We start from the raw sequence: 20,952 nt of genomic DNA on the forward strand, positions 1-20,952 counted from the left end.
TATTTCCGATCACTTCATATTTTCCATACTTTGTGTTGTAGACTTCCTTTTCGGTTTTTGATTTTGAAAACATCTTAAAAGGAAAAAAAAAATCTAAAAACATGTTTTCATGTTTTTTGATGATTCCCAACACAGTAAACTGTGCAAAGAATGAAGTGCATTTAAGTGCATGTGGATGTTCCTGTAAAGGGAGTTTTTACTCGTGCTGGCTCAAGGGGGATTTGTTGGCTTCTCTCTCTTTAATTCTCTAATCTTGACCTTACTATGTAAAGTACATTAAAATGATTTTTGTTGTGATTTGGCGCTCGATAAAAAAAAACTGAATTGCTTTATTTAAAAGGCAAACACCAGGACTTTTACATTTGGTAAAGGATCTATTCCCTCCATCACTGGTTTCACTATTTTGACACCATTCTCTAGTTGTTTTGACACAATAATCAAATCTAAAAGTAAATGTGAAATACTGAGCCTCACAGCTCATTTTCTTTCACAATGAATTGTGCAAATATCAGTTAACACTCTGACAAAGTCTAGCCTGGTGGCAACAATGTACTAGACGGCCTCCTTCATAAAATGTATAACACTCAGGCGTGTTCATCAACATGCTTACTGTGTTAATCCTCACATGCAAAATCATGTAGTTACCTTTCAAGCAGAACGGTTTTCTGAAATCTGTAACCTGGGCTCCCCCCAAAATCAACTGACGACATGAGTATCACACCAGATTAAATTAGAAAAATTCAATTAGAGCAAATGATCACATGTTGTCAGTGTTAGTTTGCAACACAAAGGCCAATTCGTGCCCCATCTTACACTGCAGAAGTGTAAGTGCTAAATATAAACCTAATAGACATGAGAGCCGTCGGTCGAGTCACACAGAGGGAAACGTGAAAATGTTCTGTATATGGGCTTTCTGTCAGAGATAAAGGTGGACACAGATGCATTAGGACAGCGGGGTCTACATGCAGCCAGTGAGGAAGTCACATGCAGGTCACGGCTGCACCTGCCAAAAATCTGTGCACTGTGAGAACAACTATCAGTTGTAAAGCTGACTAAATGATGTAGCCACATTTTTACTACGCAAACAGCATTTACAGTATTGGTCATTTGGATACATTTGGACATTTGGACGGTGGCCTTGAAAGCTCAACACGCTGCCACTAAAGAAAATATGTGCAACTAGACTAAAAAAAGGTCAGCTAACAGGAAGGTTTCATAATGGTTTTATATTGTCAAATGGCATATTATGTTTCCCCATTTTGTTTTTGTCTCTGCAGCTCATTTCTCTATTTGCTTGTGTTTTATGAATTTGAAGTATTTTTCTAACTGTTATAAACGTCTTGTGAAATTGGACAAGTTGCTTTCTTAAAATATGTGTTTTGTCTATTTGCATGTGCTTACTTGAGCTGCAGGGTGTGGAGATCTAAGGCCCGTCATACATTTGTCGGCAAAATTATTATTATTTTTTTGTCCTTATCCTTATCCCTTGAGTAGAGGGTGGCCACAGCGGATCATTGTCCCAATGTTGATTTGGCACAGTTTTTACACCGGATGCCCTTCCTGACGCAACCCTCCCCAATTTCTACCGGGCTTAGACCAGCACTGCACAGCTGGGGAGGGGAATGGGCTGTTAGGGGTTCAGCATCTTACCCAGAGACACTTCAAAATATACTTCGAACCACTCACCCTGTGGTCTGTGGACGACGTCTGTGCCTTTACCAACTGAGCTACAGCCGCCACTTTACAATACGCTTTTTTTAAAAGATATTTTAGAGATATTTTCATAAAATACATTATTAACACATTAGGTAAATGTGGCCGATGTTCTTTGGCAGCACAAATGAAGGTTCCCGATCTGTTTGAGTTTTAGCCAATATGAGTGGTTTCCAACCTGTAGAGGATGGGACACTCAAGTGGGTCCCAGGAGGGATCACAGAATGATAAGACAGAAGGAAACTAATACCTGTTGAATCGGACCTTTTCATTTTTCTGACTTTTTATTAATTGTTGCTTTTTCTTGGATACTTCTACCACTTCAGGCAACTAACAACCTTCATATGAGGCAATCTGAAGAGGACAAATCTCTCTTTGGGAGACTTATTCACAGCCCATTTCCACTATTAAATCAACACAAATCTGACCAGGGGTCATAAGTAGACAATTAATTTAAAGGCACAACGGACTAGAACAACTAGCTTATGCATCTGAGAATTACTGTAATTAACTTCTATTACTACATTGTAATGTATTTGAAGAAGGGGAAAACAAATATTTAGTTTAATATTACTCAGACAATCCTCGCCAATGGCCAACTGACAGATCCGCTTTGTTACCTATGATTTTCATGTGATCACTGTGCAAGATGCTGCTGTTGAGCTGCACTGTGTTACACAGAGAGGTGATTCTGTACTTAACCCAGCTGCACTGATAAAGATGTGGTAAAATAAATAATAGACACTACACATCACGACTCAACAGTATCAAACACTACAGCCTCAGTTGCAACAATAAGTCAACATTGCAACCTTCATGAAGTGAGGATTTATTAGATTGGATTAGTTTCAGCTATGTGTGTCCAACTCAATGTAAGTATGTGATGATTAAAAAAACACAATGTAGTATGTTTGACATACTTATAATAAAATTATTTTTATCAGATATTTTTGCTTATCTAAAATATTTTTTTGAAGAAATAAATTGGAATCTTGTTCTAATCTCAATTAGTTTGCTCAGTGCATTTTTTAAGTTTTAAATTCCCTTAAATAACTTGGTTGTTTCCAACATTTATCAAATGTTCCTTTATGTTGCATTCTGACATTTCTTATTATAAATGAGTATTTTATCCGGTGCAAAGGGTGAAGGGAAAATAACATATCTGTATTATATTTTGGCCATTGGCATCCCTGCTTTCTAAAGATCAGCACCGGCATCAGTCACTGAACATTCCTCACATGTGAGAAGCTACAACCATTTTTGCTTAAAAGTGACGAAAACCATTATTCATTTATGAAAATACTTTTTCAAGATCAATTAAATGACTAATCAGGCTGCACCACATTTGGCAATCGTTCAAACAGCACACCATATTTTCCTCTTTACAAGTCTGACTTAGATCTACATATTGACTGTAAACCCATTACTGGCTTTCCTGCCAAACTTAAAGATAAAAAAAGAAAAAGCTAAAAGGCCACAAAAAGTGCCTCATCTTCCCAGAAAGGAACAGCAGGCCACTCCAGACTTTATCACTGACTCCATGATGCAATTAGCCATCGTGGTGGTGCAGCTGTGGTTCTGCTGATTGTATTAGAGATTCAGTGATGTCTTTCTGGACAAAACCCCAGAGACTGAGTGAGGGACACTCACACAGCCCTAAAACACAATAAAGGCAAGTGGCAAAGCCCACAAGTCTCTCTGGGTCTGGGTCTTGTTAGGGCCAGCCCTTACAAAAAAAAAAAAAAAAAAAAAAAAAAAAAAAAAAATCCCCATCGTTTTTGTGTTTTGTTTTGTTTTTTTTGTCTTTCTGTGGTTTTATGACCGAGGGGTCGTTATCTCTCAAACACAGGGATGAACCAAGAGTCAACTTCAAACAATGCACATATGCACGCACTGACGCACATGCAAACTTCCAGAAGGCTGCAGGGGACCGCTGTGAGGAACCCCCCCGGGGAATGAAGTGACTTCTTTCGTAGACAGCAACACACACACACACACACACACACACACACACACACACACACACACACACACACACACACACACACACACACACACAGGTCTCACCTTCTTCACCCACCCTTAGGGGAATGAGAAAGAGAGAGAGTCCGGCAGGGTAGATAAGCTCTCCGCCGCCTTTATCCACACCACCACCATCACCTTTCTTCTCCTCTTCATTCAATTCAACACCCACCCCTCTCTGTGCGCCTGCACTATGTAGTAAGCCTCTGCCAAGCAGTGTGTGTGTGTGTTATCTGATCAATCAGTGGCAGGAACACACACAGAGGTAAAAACCATTATGGCCCCTGAAAGCCACTCCATCCAGGGACAACAGACCCCCCTCATGGCAGAAGTTTACAACAATAGGGTTAGAGTAATTAGAGAGGCACTTCCCTTCTGGACGAAATACTGGGAAGAAAAAAAAAAAGGGGGGGGGGAGCAGAGTGTATGGGACAGAGGGTGACCCAGGTTAGATGTGGAAAGGTAGATACAGTAGATTTAAGGTGTACGATAGCTGGAGAGAATGAATTTGAAGCAGCAGTGAAAGAGAAGAGAAAAAAAAAAGAGGAGGTCCAGCTTTCACCCTGTCCATTGAGTGTAGATGTTGTAAAGATGAAGGATCAATCAGGGGGGAGATGGAATGAAAAGATGGCTGGAGGGCAGGGAGAGATCACTGCCCTCATGACATGTGACAGGAAAGGTTTGCAGCCATGGAGCAGCTTTGCATTATAATAACAGTTCTGTGAGGCTCAGAAAGTAAAGCCTTAAAAAGGTCCAATTAAAAAAATGTCTTTAAAATTAAACTTGAAATTACACGTTAATGTCAAATGTGTTTTTGGACGCACTCACTGTAGTTTTGCTAATTATTTAGTCCCTTTGGACTGAAATGTATTTAAATGCACCTGCAGCCCAATTTGCTTTCCTTCAATGTGTCCAGTGGCTAAAGATCAGATCTGGCTACAGAAGTCAGTCTCAGTGCTATCAGCAGGATGAGGCTCAGATTAGGACCCAGCCAGATGGCCTGTGGGGGCAAGCGTGGCTTACACATAACACTGTGGGCTGAAGTTAAACACACACACATACACACACACGTACATACTGCAACTTTGGCTTGCTCGTACCACATGAGGAGACTTGGGTTAACTCATGCCGTCAGTCCAATATGTCCATACAGTGATGCCATTGGGAGACGTGCACTGGAAGATTCAGCATTTAATTTAAATTGTAGAAAAAATACTGCACAATAAACAAAGCGTATTTCAGACAGGCTCTGTCTTATGCCAATTTGATGGGAATTTAACACATCTGAGTCAGTTAAAGTCTTAAACTCTATTGCTGATGCAGCCTGAAAACTACTTCCATATCATTACTTTTCAACTTACAGCTCCCTCTTGTGCACCTGGTGCCAATTTTCTCTCAAGCTTTGCTGTTCTCTGAACATGTCCTCTCAGGTTTGAATAAAGCACCTTTGCCACCAAAACAGTGAGAGACAGACAGCAGTGTTACATATTCCATGTCTGAAAAGGAGAAGGATGCAACCATTCTGAGCATCCACCTGTGTGTGGTAGCAATCAGCTGCTACGCAAGGATTTATGTCTACAAGTCACTAAGGCCTTTCATGTTATTCGCCAAGACAGTCTTGTATGTGTCTTGGCAGATGGGTTTTTTTTTTTTTCCTCCCCACAGGTTCAAGTTGCTGTTTACACCTGCACTCATACAAAACCACAGTCTCCTCATTTGAAACCACAGCCCAACTGATAAATCATGTCCTTTGGCCAAAAGATATGGCAAGACAGAAACATTGTTTTGCAGGAAAAGTTAGTGGCATAAATAATGAGTAAGCCCTGGCTATGCCTGTTCAGCCCTGCAGTTGCAACAAGGCTAATTAGTCCTTGAGGGAGAAAAACATATTTTGAGAAGAGAAATGAATGGTGCTGCAGTAAAACAATAAGGTGATAAGAAAAAAAAAAAAAACAAGAGTTAAATGATCACAACACTAAAAGACTGATGCAACAGTAGATTATGTGCTTTAGAAGGGAAAAAACAAAAGAAGCCAGTTATTTACAGTAAAAGGTAAAGTCCTACTTGTTTGGAAGATGTGTGTTACTGATGATGAGCCTGTACCGTTTGACAAACAGGAAATGGATGCAAAGAGAAACAGATGCAGAGAAACAAGACTGAGAGTCCAGATCAATAAAGAAGGATCACCGACTCCAACGTGCACACACACACACACACACACACACACACACACACACACACACGAAGAGAAATACTAAATGATGGTGGTGACTGGTGGTGGCAGCAGCTACATTTGGGAAAACTATCACACACAAACAGGGTTGCACATGAACATGCTTAGTTTTCAATGAACAAAGAACTGAATGTTTCATTTTATGTTCTACGGTGCGATATCAGTAAAATGGAGTAAAACACTTTTTGAAACTGTGACTTAGAGAATTTTCACTTTCAACTGTAAACATTTGATGAGGTTCATTTTGGCATTGCTCTCTGTCCTCTCACATCCCCTCCTGCTCATTCGGTGTAAGGATTCCAAAACGTATCTTACACATTTTTTAATCTTTATTTCCCCCTTGTATCTCTTCTCGTCCTGCAGCTAATTTTTATTCTGTTCCCTTTTTTCTTCTTCCTCTGTCATTTAAAAAGTTCCTGCCTTAAGTTCCCGTAATTGTTCGAAGATCCAAACCATGCAAACACTGTTTCCACACTGCGCATAAAGCAAACTTTGGTTCGGTTTGATCGAGGCCAAGACCACCTCTTTTCATCCGACCAAATTCAGGTACTTTCAACCGCTGACCAACAGTTTTGACCAAACTGAAAAGTCATACGTTCCGGACCAAGCAGGGTGTTGTTTGGGTCAATAGTCAGTGTTACTACCCATGGAGTAGTAACCTGAGGTAGGCAACTGCAGTATTTCTCTATTAAAATGCACATTTAGTAAGTGAATACACCATCATCTAATGCACCTTTTAGAAGTAAGTGAGCTAATCACCGTTCGAACACTCAAACTTCAGTGGGCACAAGGAAAAGTGCATCTATCAACATACATAAACCCATCGGATTCAGAACTTATTATTTTTTCAGATCTGCCCTTTACTTTGTCACACAGCGGGTCTGCTGTCATTAACCTGTATTTTTGGTCATTTTATCAGTGATCATAAAATATGATTTTATCTGCAGCACACAACAGCTCGGTAATGACTGTCGGGGATCATGAATTAAGATTATGAGAAAAACTAAATAAAATCAACAATCATGTCTTCATTAGGCAATAATCTGGAGTGTACAGTATAAAGGCTGTGAAGACATAGAATCAGTTTGGACAGGAAGCCGAGGCCACCGCACATTCAGGCAGATGAACGCAGTGTGACAGATCTTGCACAGAATAACGTGGAAACGTGGAACTTTCTGCAGCCATAAGGTCGTCGAAATGCTTATTTTGCTCATTGAGGCCTCAGTGCATCTGTATGTTTTCTAAGCCTTTCCGATAATGGGATTCATTGGTTTCCCTTCCCCTTTCCCTTTTTTTCCTTCATATCCATCCTCCTGTCCTGCACGTCATCCATTTGAAAAGGAAGGCACTGCATTTAAATTACGCAGGCAGTTTACTGTAAGAGTCCACCAGGGAAATCGAAGAAGAGACAGAAAGGGGAAGGGGGGGGTGTAAAACAGAGTTATGGGAAATATCAGACGACTGAAGGCAAAGTACGTATAGAGAGATGGGGAAGATAGAGAAAAGGGGGAGGGTGACAGGAAGACGTGGAGTAAGCGACCAAAGCAGAGTAAATGAGTGCGCAAGTAAGCGAATGAGGAAAGTGGGGAATGAGTGAGGTGGAGAGGGAGGGGGTGGTAGAGTGAGTGAGAGGGTGAGTGAGTAACAGTAACAGCAGATAAAGGACAAAAGGTCAAGGAGAGAATTAAAATTAGAATTAAAAGGTGAGAGAGGGAGAGGAAACAGAGAGGGAGGAGGGTTATAAACTATCCTCTGTCCTTGCTCTATGTTTTGTTGTTGAAAATGGAGACTCCATCTGCCGGCTCTCTCCCTCTCCGTCTCTCCCTCCGTCCACTCTCCCTCTTTCGTGTTGTTTTTGTTGTGTCCACGCTCACCGCCGTCCGTCCTCTGCACTGATGGATGACAAACAAGCCCAGGCAATCCCAGAATGCTCCTTGTCGTCCCCACAGCAGAGGACTGGTGAGCTTAGCTATTTAAATGTAAATACAAGCTCACCCCCCCCCCCCCACCAAACTACTCCACCCTGCAGACACACTCATTCATTTTGACCAGCACTGTTCACTTTTTTTCTAGAGGTGTACTTAGTGTATTTGTAAATGTGTGCTGGGGGAGTATTAGAGGGTTCCCCCCCCGACTGCAGCCACACATCAACACACAGTGTAACATATTTATTATTCCTACAGCTGCTTCAGTGAGTAGACACACCTCTGTATATTACTATGTTACGAATTGAATTCTAAATATATAATAAAATGTAAACACTGACACGTATTTGACAGCTAATTCTGTGCATTAACCTGCAATGATAAAGGAAAAGCTTTGTGTGTGTAGAAATGGTGATTTTCTCAAAACTTTTATGGTGCTCTTTGCAGCTCCAAAATAACAAGTTAACAACCTCGATCAAGACTCTTGAAGTAATTAATTAAAAAAATAGGATCTGGGCACATAAGGCTTCATCTAAATTAACCCATTCAAATTAGACCTGATCCAAAAACTGATGAAGTCCCACTTTCACCTGCAGCACCAGCATTAAAACACTCAGTAGCCAACTGACTGATAAACGGAAACTAATAATTTTCTCCCTAATTTAATATCTGTGAATCAAATTCTGAAAGCATCTTTTAATAATAAAAATTAACATAACTAGAGGCAGCTGATTTCCTCAAATGGTTTCTCCCGCTGTGATTATGTTGCAGCACCTGATCGGAGCCGTTAATCGGATCCACAGACAATACTGACACCCAAGGCCATAAACAAGTGTTTACCACGGTTTAACACCGTTTGAGCAGGCCACTGTGTACTACGGACCCGGTACAGTAGAGAAGAACATGAGCAAAGCAATACTGTACTTTACAGAAAGTCCACTTTGATTAACAAGAAAATCAGTGATGCTGAATTAAACTGCACTGAAAGCTGCCACACAACACACTTCAAGTAAACGTTATAAATACACTGTTCGCGATTGTGCGCTTCTGTGTGTATGTGACTACAACCCGGAAGGTTTTTTTTTTTTTTCGCTGGACACCTGGAGTCTGGACCAGTTTAAGTGGAATTAACTACCACTGCGTTCTGACAACATCTGAGTGATCCGGATTGAATTCCGTTTCTTCTGATTTTGGCACCAAATGAACTTTTCTTTAACTTAACTTTAACGCCCATATTTCTGCATACATAATAAGGATTTGTTAATAGTCACTGACTAACACTGACACTGACTGTATATTAAACATTTCTTCATATTTTGAATTTTTCAACATTTTACTTTGTTTGAAATGTTTTCTGTAACAAAATTCTCGCAGAAGTTGAAGGAGAAAAAAAAAGAAGAATGGTTACATATTTCATGTTCAACACTGGCTTAGATTTTAAGTACAAGCCAGCCAGAGCAGGGAGGAAGAGAGAAAGCTGCTTTTGTGGAAATCATAAATGATTCACACACACAGGTGTTCGTTTCTCCTCCAACTGTCCAGACTTGGCTTCATAAAAGATACACTCTCGGCATCGAGAAGCGGCAGTTAAGTGTGTGTGTGTGCAGCCTCCTTATAAGTTGTTTTAACTTGTGTACACTGACAGTGATGGACAGTTTAAATTAAAGTTACAGTGGCATAAGGAGAGGCTCTACTTCCCTCCAGACCCACATAATTGGCTGGTAGGGATAGAAAAGCTTTTTTCTTGTTTTGTTTTTTTATATCATAAACCCGTCGGAAAGGTACAGCAAATAATGAGTGCGTTCACCTATAGTGAGTAGCAACATAAAAATGCAATAGAAAGGTTGTTCAAACATTCATACATGTCCCAATTATTGTGTCTTTTTCTTTAGTATTATTTCAAATGTGATATCAAACTGACGCTGTTCTGTTGTGGAATAACTTAATTTACAAACGTATCCATCTGTACTATAGCACATTAACAAGCAGAAGGGGACATACAGTACATATGATTTGCAATATGTTTAAATTAGAAGGAAATGATTTCCCATTTTGAGTGTTACGTTTGTTGTCTTGCCATGACTTCAGCAGGAAGACTGATACTACTCTTGTCTTTGGCTGGCCAGCAGCCAGTTAGCTTTTCGAGGCTTAAGGATTCCGGTTATGTGCACTGTAAAGGACTTAGTTAGGCAGAGTACGACAGAGCAAGCGAGCCGTTTCCAATGTGAAACCTTTTCATTTTTTAATCCTTTCACACCATTAACTGTGTGTTCATTACTCAGTCTCTTCAGGATCTTGGGGACATTTCTGGGATTGTTGCAACCTAAAATGCCTGATTTTGCAACAGTTTTTGTAAATAAATGTGATGCGTGTTGCGATGGTATTTTCGCAGCATCACAAACTCCTCGAGGGGCTGATTATTGTAACCATGACGACAACAGTCCCGTGACAAGTGTTTTAGCCAAACCACAGTCTTTTACTCAATCTTAACCAAGTTTTTTTGTGCTTTAACCTAAAGAAACTGAGACGGTTCAATAAAGACCGACTGTTTTTATAGTGATGAAGGTCCATTACGTGAGCTGCCATAGGGCTGCTAAAAGGTGGGTTGGAGGACTTGTTGCCGTCTTCTCATCCAAGTCTTACTAAAAACGCAAATGAGGGCATTTCCCAAAATATCGGATTATTTCCTTCAACTTGCTAAAAAACAATGAACACACATGAATCCAAAAACATGTAAGCAAGAGGTTCTTCTTTACTTCACACTGCTCCTTTCCCTGCCTCTGTCTCCGTCTTCTTTCAAACTAGTACTGGGGCACAAACAGGCCATTGTACCAGACAGGCAGACATGATTCCTCTCTCTCTCTCTCTCTCTCTCTCTCTGTCTCCCTCTCCCCCTCCCCCCTACAAACACCCAGCGTACAGCCGTCGCTTCCTCTGCCTGTGAATGAAAGAGGAAGTGCAGAGGAGACAGAAGTGTAAAGAGTCCTCTGTCTCCTCCGTCTCGCTCAGACAGGAGTGACACCACAGCCGACAACAACAACAACAACAACAACAACGGCAACAGTGACAAGCGGTGCTGCTGAATTATTCATGAGGGCTGAAGAACGCAACCGCAAAGAGCTCAGTGTCTACAAAACTCACTCGCTCAGCAGCCTGTGGTGTTTTCAAAGGAGTCCCGTTCATGAGTTACAATCCCCAAACTTACACCCACCACGAGGAGATTTCCCTCTCAATGGCACCCACCTGGTCTGAGAAAAGAAGGCGCCGAACTAAAGATTCCAGTATCAAAGTGACTATTCTCTAACTTGGGTGAAAAGTTTGCAGTTTGTCACAAGCGGCGCTCTGTTGCAAAACAAGACAACTTTGTGTGACACCTGAGCTCAGACAAAGCGGCCATTAAAACGCTGTGTACTGGCAGGAGATACGTCTCACATCCATAATGAGGAGATAAACAAATGTGGCCTCAAGTCACTTTCGACTTAGTGAGACTTCAGGAAAGTTGGAAAACAATACTTTTGTACAGGAACAGCATTTCATAAAGACACGACTAAGCTTGCATTAAGGAAATACCTATTATCTCATCTGTGAAGCGCTTATCATGAAACTGAATTTAAATCAGTTGTTATTGCTTTCATTACGCTTCACTGGTTTATTTGTTTGTTGAGGAAGGGTTTCTGTGTGTTGCTGACTGGGCCTTTAAAAGCTACGGGCCTCGGTGGAGTCAGTGGGATAAACGCTTTATTGCTGGCACATTAGGAAAATGTTTTCTTCTTTAGATTTCACAGTAAATGGAAACTGGTATCACAAGCCCAAACTCTCCGCTGTAAACTAAATCTAATGAAGCCAATGAAACTGTTTCCTCAAAGGAATCTTAAAAAATAAAAAATAAATTAAAAAAATCCTTGGATCATTTTAGTGCTAAAAAGTAGCGGTACCACAGCAGTCAACTAATTACTTGTGTTTTAAAGCCGAACTTGATTGGCCCTGCGACTCCTAGTGACTATAGGTGAGGACACGCAGCAAAGGACTAACACCCTTAAAAGGATACGTTCATATTTTTTTCAAATCTTAAACTCGTGTCTGGCTGGTTTTCACTTTTGGGCTAAGTTTACTTCTCTACCTGAAGTGGGTTGATTCATTGCTTGCACAGTTTAATCTGTATGTCACAGACATTTAAACCCCAAAGTTTCTGCTGTTTTTCTCTCCCTCCTAGTTCAAGTTCAGTCAAGGGAAAGACCTGTATTTCTGGGGGTTTGTGCCACGCTAGCAGCATTGCTGTAAGGATAACAATGTCAGTGGGCGACTGACATATTTCCGACGCTGGCTGCACTGCCATGACATTTGGCGCAGATTTCTTTGGTGCCCACAGGATGAATCCTATTGGCACTAGTGAGTTTTCACATAGCCAGGAGGCCAAATATTTGACGTATCAATTTCTGCGAGGGATTTCCAATGATTTTTTTGTTACCCAGAGAATCATTGAAACCAATTTTGATGACCAAAGCAGTTAAAAGCTACCATGATGTTGGAAGGAGCCGCCTTCCACTGCACCTTCAGCAGCCACCCGCACAATATTGTGTGAATTGTGTGAGTGTTGAATGAAACTCTAAAACTAAACTATGCAAATTTAACTTTTCACCCCTATCTGCCATTTACACCTCATTAAACTGAAACATTCTCTTATTGCACCTTGCTTCCAATGTCCCTCTCCCTGACGTATTATCTCGCCTTGTAGCTCACTTTTAAGTCACTCTGGATAAAAGCATCTGCCAATGCATGTTAATGCATCAGATAGTTGTTTAGATCACTGTCATCCTGATGCAACTATGTTGCAGTCAACCTACCCTCCCACTTTCTTATCTCAACATCTCAGTTCCAGCCGCCACCAAAAGTGGAGTTATAAGCACTGATAACTGTAGTCCCCCCTGGACAAGGTGGGGGCACCAAGGTTCAGGGATTCTGCATATCTCAGAATCAAGACCTGCCATGATGCACCATGCTGGGGGCAGGACTCCCCTGAAGGTCCCAGGAGGCCCCACAGGGTTGTATCTTATGAATGTGGGTCACAGGGAGCTTCCTCTCTTTCAATGTGTGTGTGTCTGTGTGTGTTTGAGACACTCAGACAGCCTTTGGGGTAAAAATGAGAAATGGACCCAGTTCTCAAAGCAGGCAGTGGAGCATAAAGAGGACACGTACCAATGCATGAAACATGAACTAACCACACATGCGAATGAAACAGACAGGCGCACACACACAGCACATGTGTAATAGTACACATACGGACACATTTAAATAAAGAAGGTGCAAGAAGAAATGAAAATCTGAATTCTCAAATATCAAAATGATTTACACTTTGGGAAAAGAAGCTGTTCCACTTCACAGATCACAAAGCAAACACCAAAACACACAGCGGAGCTACGGTGCATATTGTGTAACACTAACAATGCCCTGCTGAGCTGCTTGCAGCACTCTTCCACTGTATCTGCTGTAGCTACCATCCTGCCTCACAGATCCCCGTGACTGAGCTATGAATACTGCATGGCTTTCCTGAAAGCACAAGGCCCTGTGGAACTCGCAAGCAAAGTGTGCGGGTTCCTCTGCAGGTCACTGTGCCACACTGCCTCTATATTTACTCTACATGAACCTGACCATGAGTGTGCATATACGTGTGTGGGAGGGAGGGTGTGTGTGGGCTGGGAAAAGAGAGAGCCTGAGAAAGAGTGTTTACGTTCACATGCAATAAGGGTATGTTTCTGTGTGTGAGCGTGTGTGTGTGCTGGAGGTGAACTAATACTCTTTTCCTGGTAATGTCACATGTTTGCCAGCATGGCCCAATGCTCAGACTGCATGGAGAATGTAATCAGTGTACCAGAAGAATCATGGTGTCTCGTGCTGGGCAGGGGTGGGGGAAGGGGTGTGTGCATGCAAGTGTGTGTGTGTGTGTGTGTGTGTGTGTGTGTATACATGTGAGACAGACGAAGATGACCAAACACTAGCTACAGACAATATGTGCACCACATTTCTCATTTCCTCATTGTTAAAGGGAGGCTGCAGCTCTTTCGGTGCTAATAGCAGGGAATGCAGACAATGGTGAAGGTGATTCAATAAACAACCCAGATGCTTCATTCTGAAGCAGAAAATGCGCACGCACACACACACGCACGCACACACACACAAAAACACACACAGACAAACACACATAGGTGCACAATGAAAACCTCCTTTGCAGAACTTGACATATGGCGCACACAATTTCCCTCTCAATTTCAGATCCAACTCTCACAGACGTCCTCGCACACCGGCAAATTGCCACCCCTACCCCCGCCCCCCCCCCCCCCGGCCCCGACTCCTCTTTCCTCGTCTCCCCATCTCTTCATCCCTCCCTCCCAATTCACTCTTCTTTCTAAAAGTCATCTGCTCGCTAAGCAGTAAGCAACATCACGGGCTGCTCACAGAAATGAGAGTATACAAATGATTTGTGGCACAGGCGTCCCACTGGCGCCAGCCTAGATGGCTATGAGGAGGAGGAGGGGGGTCCAGGGTGGGGGGATAATGTCACTTTCACCTTGTGTTTCTATAGCAGGCCCATGATGATCATTTTTCCCCATTTTCATCGCAAATTTGTTTCGGGCAAGGGCTAGAGAGGGAAGGGAGAGGGATGGTGGGTGAGAGAAAGTCCCTTATGCTTTACAGAGTGGAAGTAGAGAGAGAGGGAGAGAAGGGTAAACAAGAGAGAAGGGGGAGGGAGGGTACATATTAGGGGTGGATGGAGCAAAGAGGAAAGAGGTGGGGGGCGCATCTGCACAGTGACCTTTTTCTGATCTAATCTCACTGATGAATCCTAATGAAGGATTTAATAAAATCACAGTTTACAATCTGTCTCTGCATCAAAGCGTGCAATCCAATTCAAAACACAGGCCCATCTACATTTCCAATATTGTTGCAAACCCATCAACCTCACCAAGCCCTTCCCCGAAAAAAATAAGTGAGCACATGTTTGTGTATGTGTGTGTGAGAAATGGAGAGAGAAAAATTGGCCAGGCTGCAGAGTGAGCGGCTGGTGCATTTGTTCCAGCTGTAGCCTAATGTCAGAACTCGTCATATTCATTTGGCCTTCTAATGAGCCTAAAGTCAACAAGGTGCAGCATACATGAGTGGAATTGCTGCTGTGACTCATCGCTAAGTGAACAGGGAGAAGTAGACAAGAGAGTAAAAGACACAAAAGGACATGATACTAAGGGAGAGCGGAGCACTAGGAATCATTTCAAACTTAATAATGTACAGGCCGGCCATAAGTTCACACGAACACACTCTTCAAACACAGTGGCGTACGATTGCTCTGACATTTCAGTGAAATCAAAAGGGCACACCTGTTACACTGTCAGTGAGTTTGGAGTCTGCAGAGTAAACAAGACAGATGGACAGATCAACGCAACTGTCTGAACGGCTCTAAGTTGATGCAGCCAAGAGAAGAGGGCCAACGGCTGTACAGTGAAAACACTGGACTCCAGACCTGTAAGACTCGGCAAATACTCTGCAACAGTGACATCTACTGCTGGAACGTTACAACAACATCGCAATATCACATCCTTTAAGCAGGGAGCACATGTGAGAAACAAACTAACAATTTTAACAAACGCATACAAACATTTCAGCTCATGTCCCACGAGAACAACGTCACAAAGTTCTTTAGAAGTAAATGTGAAACTGCTGAAGTGTACGGTGTAACTCTGCATTGCTCTGCATAAAAATAAGCAGAGTAAATAAAAAAACAAAAAAACAGAAAAACAAAAGTCCCTGCGTGATGACTGCATGTTAACTAAAATCTGTCACATTTTCCTTGATATTCCACCAGGCTGAACTCCTGTCCCTGTTTGACAAGAGGAAATGCTTTTCACTCGAGTTCAAGAATGAGGAACTAAAATCCCCTGTGTCATCACATCAGCACTATCAGTTCTAATCTACCTTTCAGCAGTAACGAAATCCTCTTTTTTTTAAAAAGGCTCTTCATAATCTAAACAGTCTTTTACAGGCAAAAAAAACACCTGCGCCAGATCTTTCACCCAGGAAACGATGAAATTACCAGGCTTTCAATGTTTCGCTGTTCTGATAGGCTATTGATTGCTTTTCCATTCATTCAAAAGGAAGATTGAAAGCTCGTCTACACAACAGAGTCCTTGGAGGGTGTCTCAGCAGGGTGCATACATAAAGCTTGGAAACATGGAGGCTGGTTGCAGAGCAACTCACTGCACCGCCCTGCTGGCCCAGTCAGAGCCTCCCTGCTACATCTGCACAGTGTGTTAAGGGAAAACATAACTCCATCTGCACTGTAGCCACAAAAATGGGATCAAAGCCACAATACCAATGCCACGTAATAGCTCATCTGTACCTCGGAAGAATAGGTGCATTGATTGGATATGACACCCTATGTCTGACTGCTGCTTGCTTCTCAACATCTGTAATTTCACTCTGATTAGACTTCAGATTACACTTACTTTCTATACTGACAACATCCACTAACGAGACTGTTTGTGCCAGAAACCTCAATCTACATGAAGTGCACTGTGAGCATGTATGGTTTAGTAAGGATGTTTAGGGGTTGGGGTATGTGCTGAATAATTGCTAATTCTGTATGTGATTGGGTGTCTCCAGACGGCCTGACTTGATCAGAGTGTAGAGCGACAGCTGTGCTACAAATCAGAGCCCATTTACTAGTGACAGAGTCATTAAAGCCTGCTCATCTCGTAAAACACAATGCACATGGTCAAATACCATTCACTCCATTCACGCTCATAACTCAGTCCACTGGGCGCGCACACACAAATACACAGTCTCTTGCAAAGCTAAACCGAGTGTGTCATTGGCAGGAGTATAGGGGGTGGTTTTCTACGTGTGTGTGTGTGTATCCATATTATTTAGGTGATAATGACACAGAGGAAAGAATGGATTTTTGCTAAAAGCAGCAGTAAACACTGTCGCACATTGTGTAAAGTGTTGTTTTACGATAAGTGCACACAACAACACCCAAATTGTTCTCTCCTCTGTCAGTTTAGCACACAAACATACACAAGAAATAGAGCATTTGTAGATCCATGCAACTGTACTTGATAGATTAAAAAACGGGCGCAAAAGCTCTTTGTTTTTGCTGTCCAACACACACATTTGGAATCAATTACTTAAGTAAATATGAAAGACTTCTTGAGCACCAAGCCACACAAAATTTGGCACTGACACTGACAGTACCACCTGGTGTTCGAGGAAAGCGTGGATCAGCCTTCCCCTTCATAGATTTATCTGCCACGTTAGAAAGCGCTATCTGAGGATTAATGTGCCATAAGCAGGCACTGGGGTGTTAAATGTCGCTAACCTCAATCTGATATGGGGTCAGGTGCTGCACAACCAGAAGGTCATCAGCCATGTGTGAGCTAGCAGCAACACCTGGGTTGAGTTAGTGCAGCAGTGCGGAATAGGGAGAAACTGGAAACTGGCAAATGCATGTTAAAACTAAATTTTAAAATGTTCAAAGACTGTATCAAAACGGTTGTAGTTTTTATAAATAGGTCAGTGCATGCTCTCCCTTTGTTAGTGTGGGCTTCGTCCAGCTACGCCGGTTTCCCCCCACTGTCCTAAGACATGCAGTCAGGTTAGCTGGTGACCTTAAGTTGTGCGTCGGTGTGAATGTGAGCATAAATGAGTCACTCTCTACGTGTCACAGTGACAGACTGGCGACCTGTCCAGGGTGTAACTCGTCTCTTGCACAATGACAGCTGAGATCAGCTCCATCACCCCTGAGACCCTTACCAGAATAAGCCCTATACAGAATAGACGGATGTACCCTTACACAATCCTATGCACAAACAAAAAACAGCATCCAATACAAACAAATGCACCCCAACTCAAAGAAATGCACTAAGCATTTGAGACATGTTGAAGTAAATCAACCGACAGCCCATGTGGACCTGTTATAAATACGGCTGAACTTCAAGCATTGTGGGAGATATGGCATCGCAACTAAGTAAAAGTGTCAGACGGCGTCGTGCATGGCACTGTGCAACATTTGAGAAAAAAGGATCACTTGTATTCGAAAGAATTTTGAATTAGACAAAAAGTGACCACACTATCAAAAGAGAAAGAGGAGCAGTTGAATCAAATGATTTGCTAAACAAACACAATACCCCAATCAGCAAAAAGTACTTTCAAAAAAACCCCATCTAGAAGTGGTTTCAGAGGATGAGCAACAGTTTATAAACCAATTCTCAAAAAGGCAAACGAGGCAAAATGCTTCAGGTGGACTTTTAGAGGCTCCTACTCTTCCTATTAGACCACTTTTACCATCCTTTCAGTTGCCATTTCAGACAACACACAGGCACAGCCTATTTACTCAGCTGGCACTTTATTAGGTACGGCAAGTTAAAGCCGGTGCAGTCTAATAAAACAGTCTTGCAGCACAACCTTTCCTCATGGAGGTGACCAAATGACTTTTCACTCTCTAAATCTATTTTAGCAAAACCTGGACACCATCTCATCATCATGGGGCACCTAGCAAAGTGCCAACTGAATGTATCTGAACAAACAACATGCTGATTAAGCAAATCCTCGAGTTCCCTTATAGGTGTCATGAGAATATATATGAATGTAACAGTAAACTACTGCTGCATTTTTAGAAAGACAAAGAAATAAACAAATTGGCAACACACACACACACTTCCTCACAGTAAGGTATGTACTTTACCTTTACCTTTCTCAGAAAATTCACTATCCTTCATGGCCTTGTCACAGTCAGAACCTATCAGCACAGCTATTGATGACCTGTTGAACTTGGGATAAAGAATCCGTCCGTACATCACCGTGTGCCTGACGAGGAAACAAAGCGATTAGGGTGCACTACAGTGTAGCCATTTTCTTAAAAACCTAAATTACAGTTTTTCCATATATTATGTGATTATTCCCAGACAGAGTAATATCATCTTGTGTAAACTTTAGATACATGACATGGAGGACAACACTTACCTCTTCTGACAAAAAGCTCTGAAAAACTCCTACTGAAAAGTTAGAATCTTTAAAAGCTTCTCAGAAATCAACTTCTCTTCAGATACTTGTGGCTATGTTTCCTGTAAATTTGTTGAGCTACAGTAGAGCTGCACAACTGCCACGATAACATGACAACAAAAGTTCCTCTTTTTCTTTAAAAAAAAAAAAAATGCTGTCGGATTGGTTTTGTTGCCACTTAGGCATTCGGAAAGAGAAAGAAAAAGTCACAAAGCCACCCTTTCAGGGGTGAGGTGGGTGAGCAAAACAAGAGGTCACACAAACCAAAATATAGCTGCGAGCTTTAAACTCTGGTGACATGTGCCACAGAACATCACACTTATTTTGAAAAACCAGCTTTGTTGAGTGTACTCTACAGAAGCACTTTCAAGGGTTTAATGTATAAAAACCCACTTGTACTTTCAGCAGTTAGAAAAGAAAATTCTTCAATCTAAAAGATGAGAAATAAGTAGTGGTAAAAAGAAGAAATGTGAATCTAGAGTGTCAGTTAGCAAACTGTTGTGCCTCAGGCAACTCCAGCAGTCTCACACACAGTTCTCTATTGCGCTTCCTTGTGACTCCTTTATCTCCTCTCACCCTACTTCTTTCACACAGCTGATTTCTTTTGTGAGCTGACCACACCAAAAACAAAGAAGTGGCAAAAGAAAAAAAGAAAAATCACAAGACCTGCTCGAGGCAAGAATAGAATTCTCCACCCTCGCAAGAAAACCATTACAATTCGATAATCCAAGAAAATGTGTGAATAGAGCTAATTTTCCATATTGACATTAAACCATCAACACACACTTGTTTCCAGCCTGTAAAAATATGTCTGTAGCAACAGCAAGTAACCCAAATATAAATTCTCACCTGGATTTTGGCAGTTGAAGTCCGTTGGACGCTGAAGGAGCTGAGCACAGGTGGGGAGTTGCTGTGATTTCCCTAAACAAACAGACACAGAGGAGCACCTGCAATTCAAATACATGTCAACATGTAAAATGAAACCGAGTCGTGTCTCCAAAACCTCAATTTGACTGCATTTGAATGGGAACACAAGGACTTTAAAATGTTCAATGTAAGTCACTCAGGGCCATGAAAATACTAATAAATGTTAAATAAAACAGTTAGCTGATTTCATTTCACGTAATTATTTGAAGTAAAACATATCTCCACGCCTTCTGTGCTGTCAGCTGTCTCATGCGGATGTGTAAAAAGCAGCGCAAGTGGAAAACTAACTTTTCAAACATTTACAGTAAATAGGAGGCTGTTCAACTGGTTTCATTTTGGCCTCTCGTCGGTGCAGGAGATGTCCGCCCCCGTGTGGAAAGAGGCCAAACGTGCAGCATCTGGGGAGAGGTTTTTTAAAAAAAAAAAAGAGAAGTATTACGTCAAAACAAATCAAATGAAAGCCTCATAACACAGTGGAAGTATTTTGATTTGTCTGCAAGGTCTGTGGTTTCCACTATTTAAGGTTAGAGGACATGGAAAGATTTGTGATTAGCCCGAGGTGAAATCTAGACTTTCTCACAGCTTGTACAACCGTATTTTTATTGGACTGGTATTTGACAATCATTTTCTTGATGTCTTGTTTTAAAAATGCTGCAATTTCAAAAAGATGAGCTGATACTCGATGTTATAATAGCAAACGAATTTGATCAGGCCTAGGACCCCAGGTTTACTCCATATACTGTAATTTGGCTTTACAAAGTCCAAATTTGTTTGAATAGAAGCCTGAAAGTCTAACGTTTTCAGTGCATACCACATCTTTATTGCGGGGATGTTTTATGTTGTACATGTTGCCTATCTCTCTATGAAACTCCCGCCCCCCCCAAAAAAGCCCTCAAAATAGAAAGAAATCAAAAATTATTCAAACAATTGATGAATTTTCTGAGTTGCTGCCAAACTATTTTCTGTCAATGAACTATTAATTTGAGTAATGACACTGCTGTGTGGGGGTTGATACCTCTGCCTAACAGCAAGGCCGCCAGGACACACAGACCAACAGGCCCAGGGGTCAGAGGCCTCACCTGC

The 20,952-nt window shown here is 41.7% G+C and overlaps 1 protein-coding gene across 10 annotated transcripts in view; it reads right to left on the reverse strand.

Moving 5' to 3' along the window:
- myt1b (myelin transcription factor 1b) overlaps positions 1 to 20,077 on the reverse strand; it is a 94,871-nt gene extending 74,794 nt beyond the window's left edge. For 8 of the 10 annotated variants that reach the window (XM_067525641.1, XM_067525634.1, XM_067525645.1 and 5 more), the window contains exons 1-2: positions 19,792 to 19,863; positions 18,632 to 18,747 (exon numbers count right to left, since the gene is read on the reverse strand). In XM_067525641.1, coding sequence (XP_067381742.1) covers positions 18,632 to 18,737 — 106 coding nt within the window. In that variant the 5' untranslated portion in view covers positions 18,738 to 18,747; positions 19,792 to 19,863. Of the gene's footprint in view, positions 1 to 18,631; positions 18,748 to 18,903; positions 19,046 to 19,791 lie in introns of those variants that run through there. The other 2 variants (XM_067525640.1, XM_067525638.1) reach the window with 2 other exon arrangements.
- Between the last annotated feature and the right edge of the window lie 875 nt (positions 20,078 to 20,952).

This window comes from Channa argus, chromosome 13, assembly GCF_033026475.1.
Source record: "Channa argus isolate prfri chromosome 13, Channa argus male v1.0, whole genome shotgun sequence".
NCBI lineage: Eukaryota > Metazoa > Chordata > Actinopteri > Anabantiformes > Channidae > Channa > Channa argus.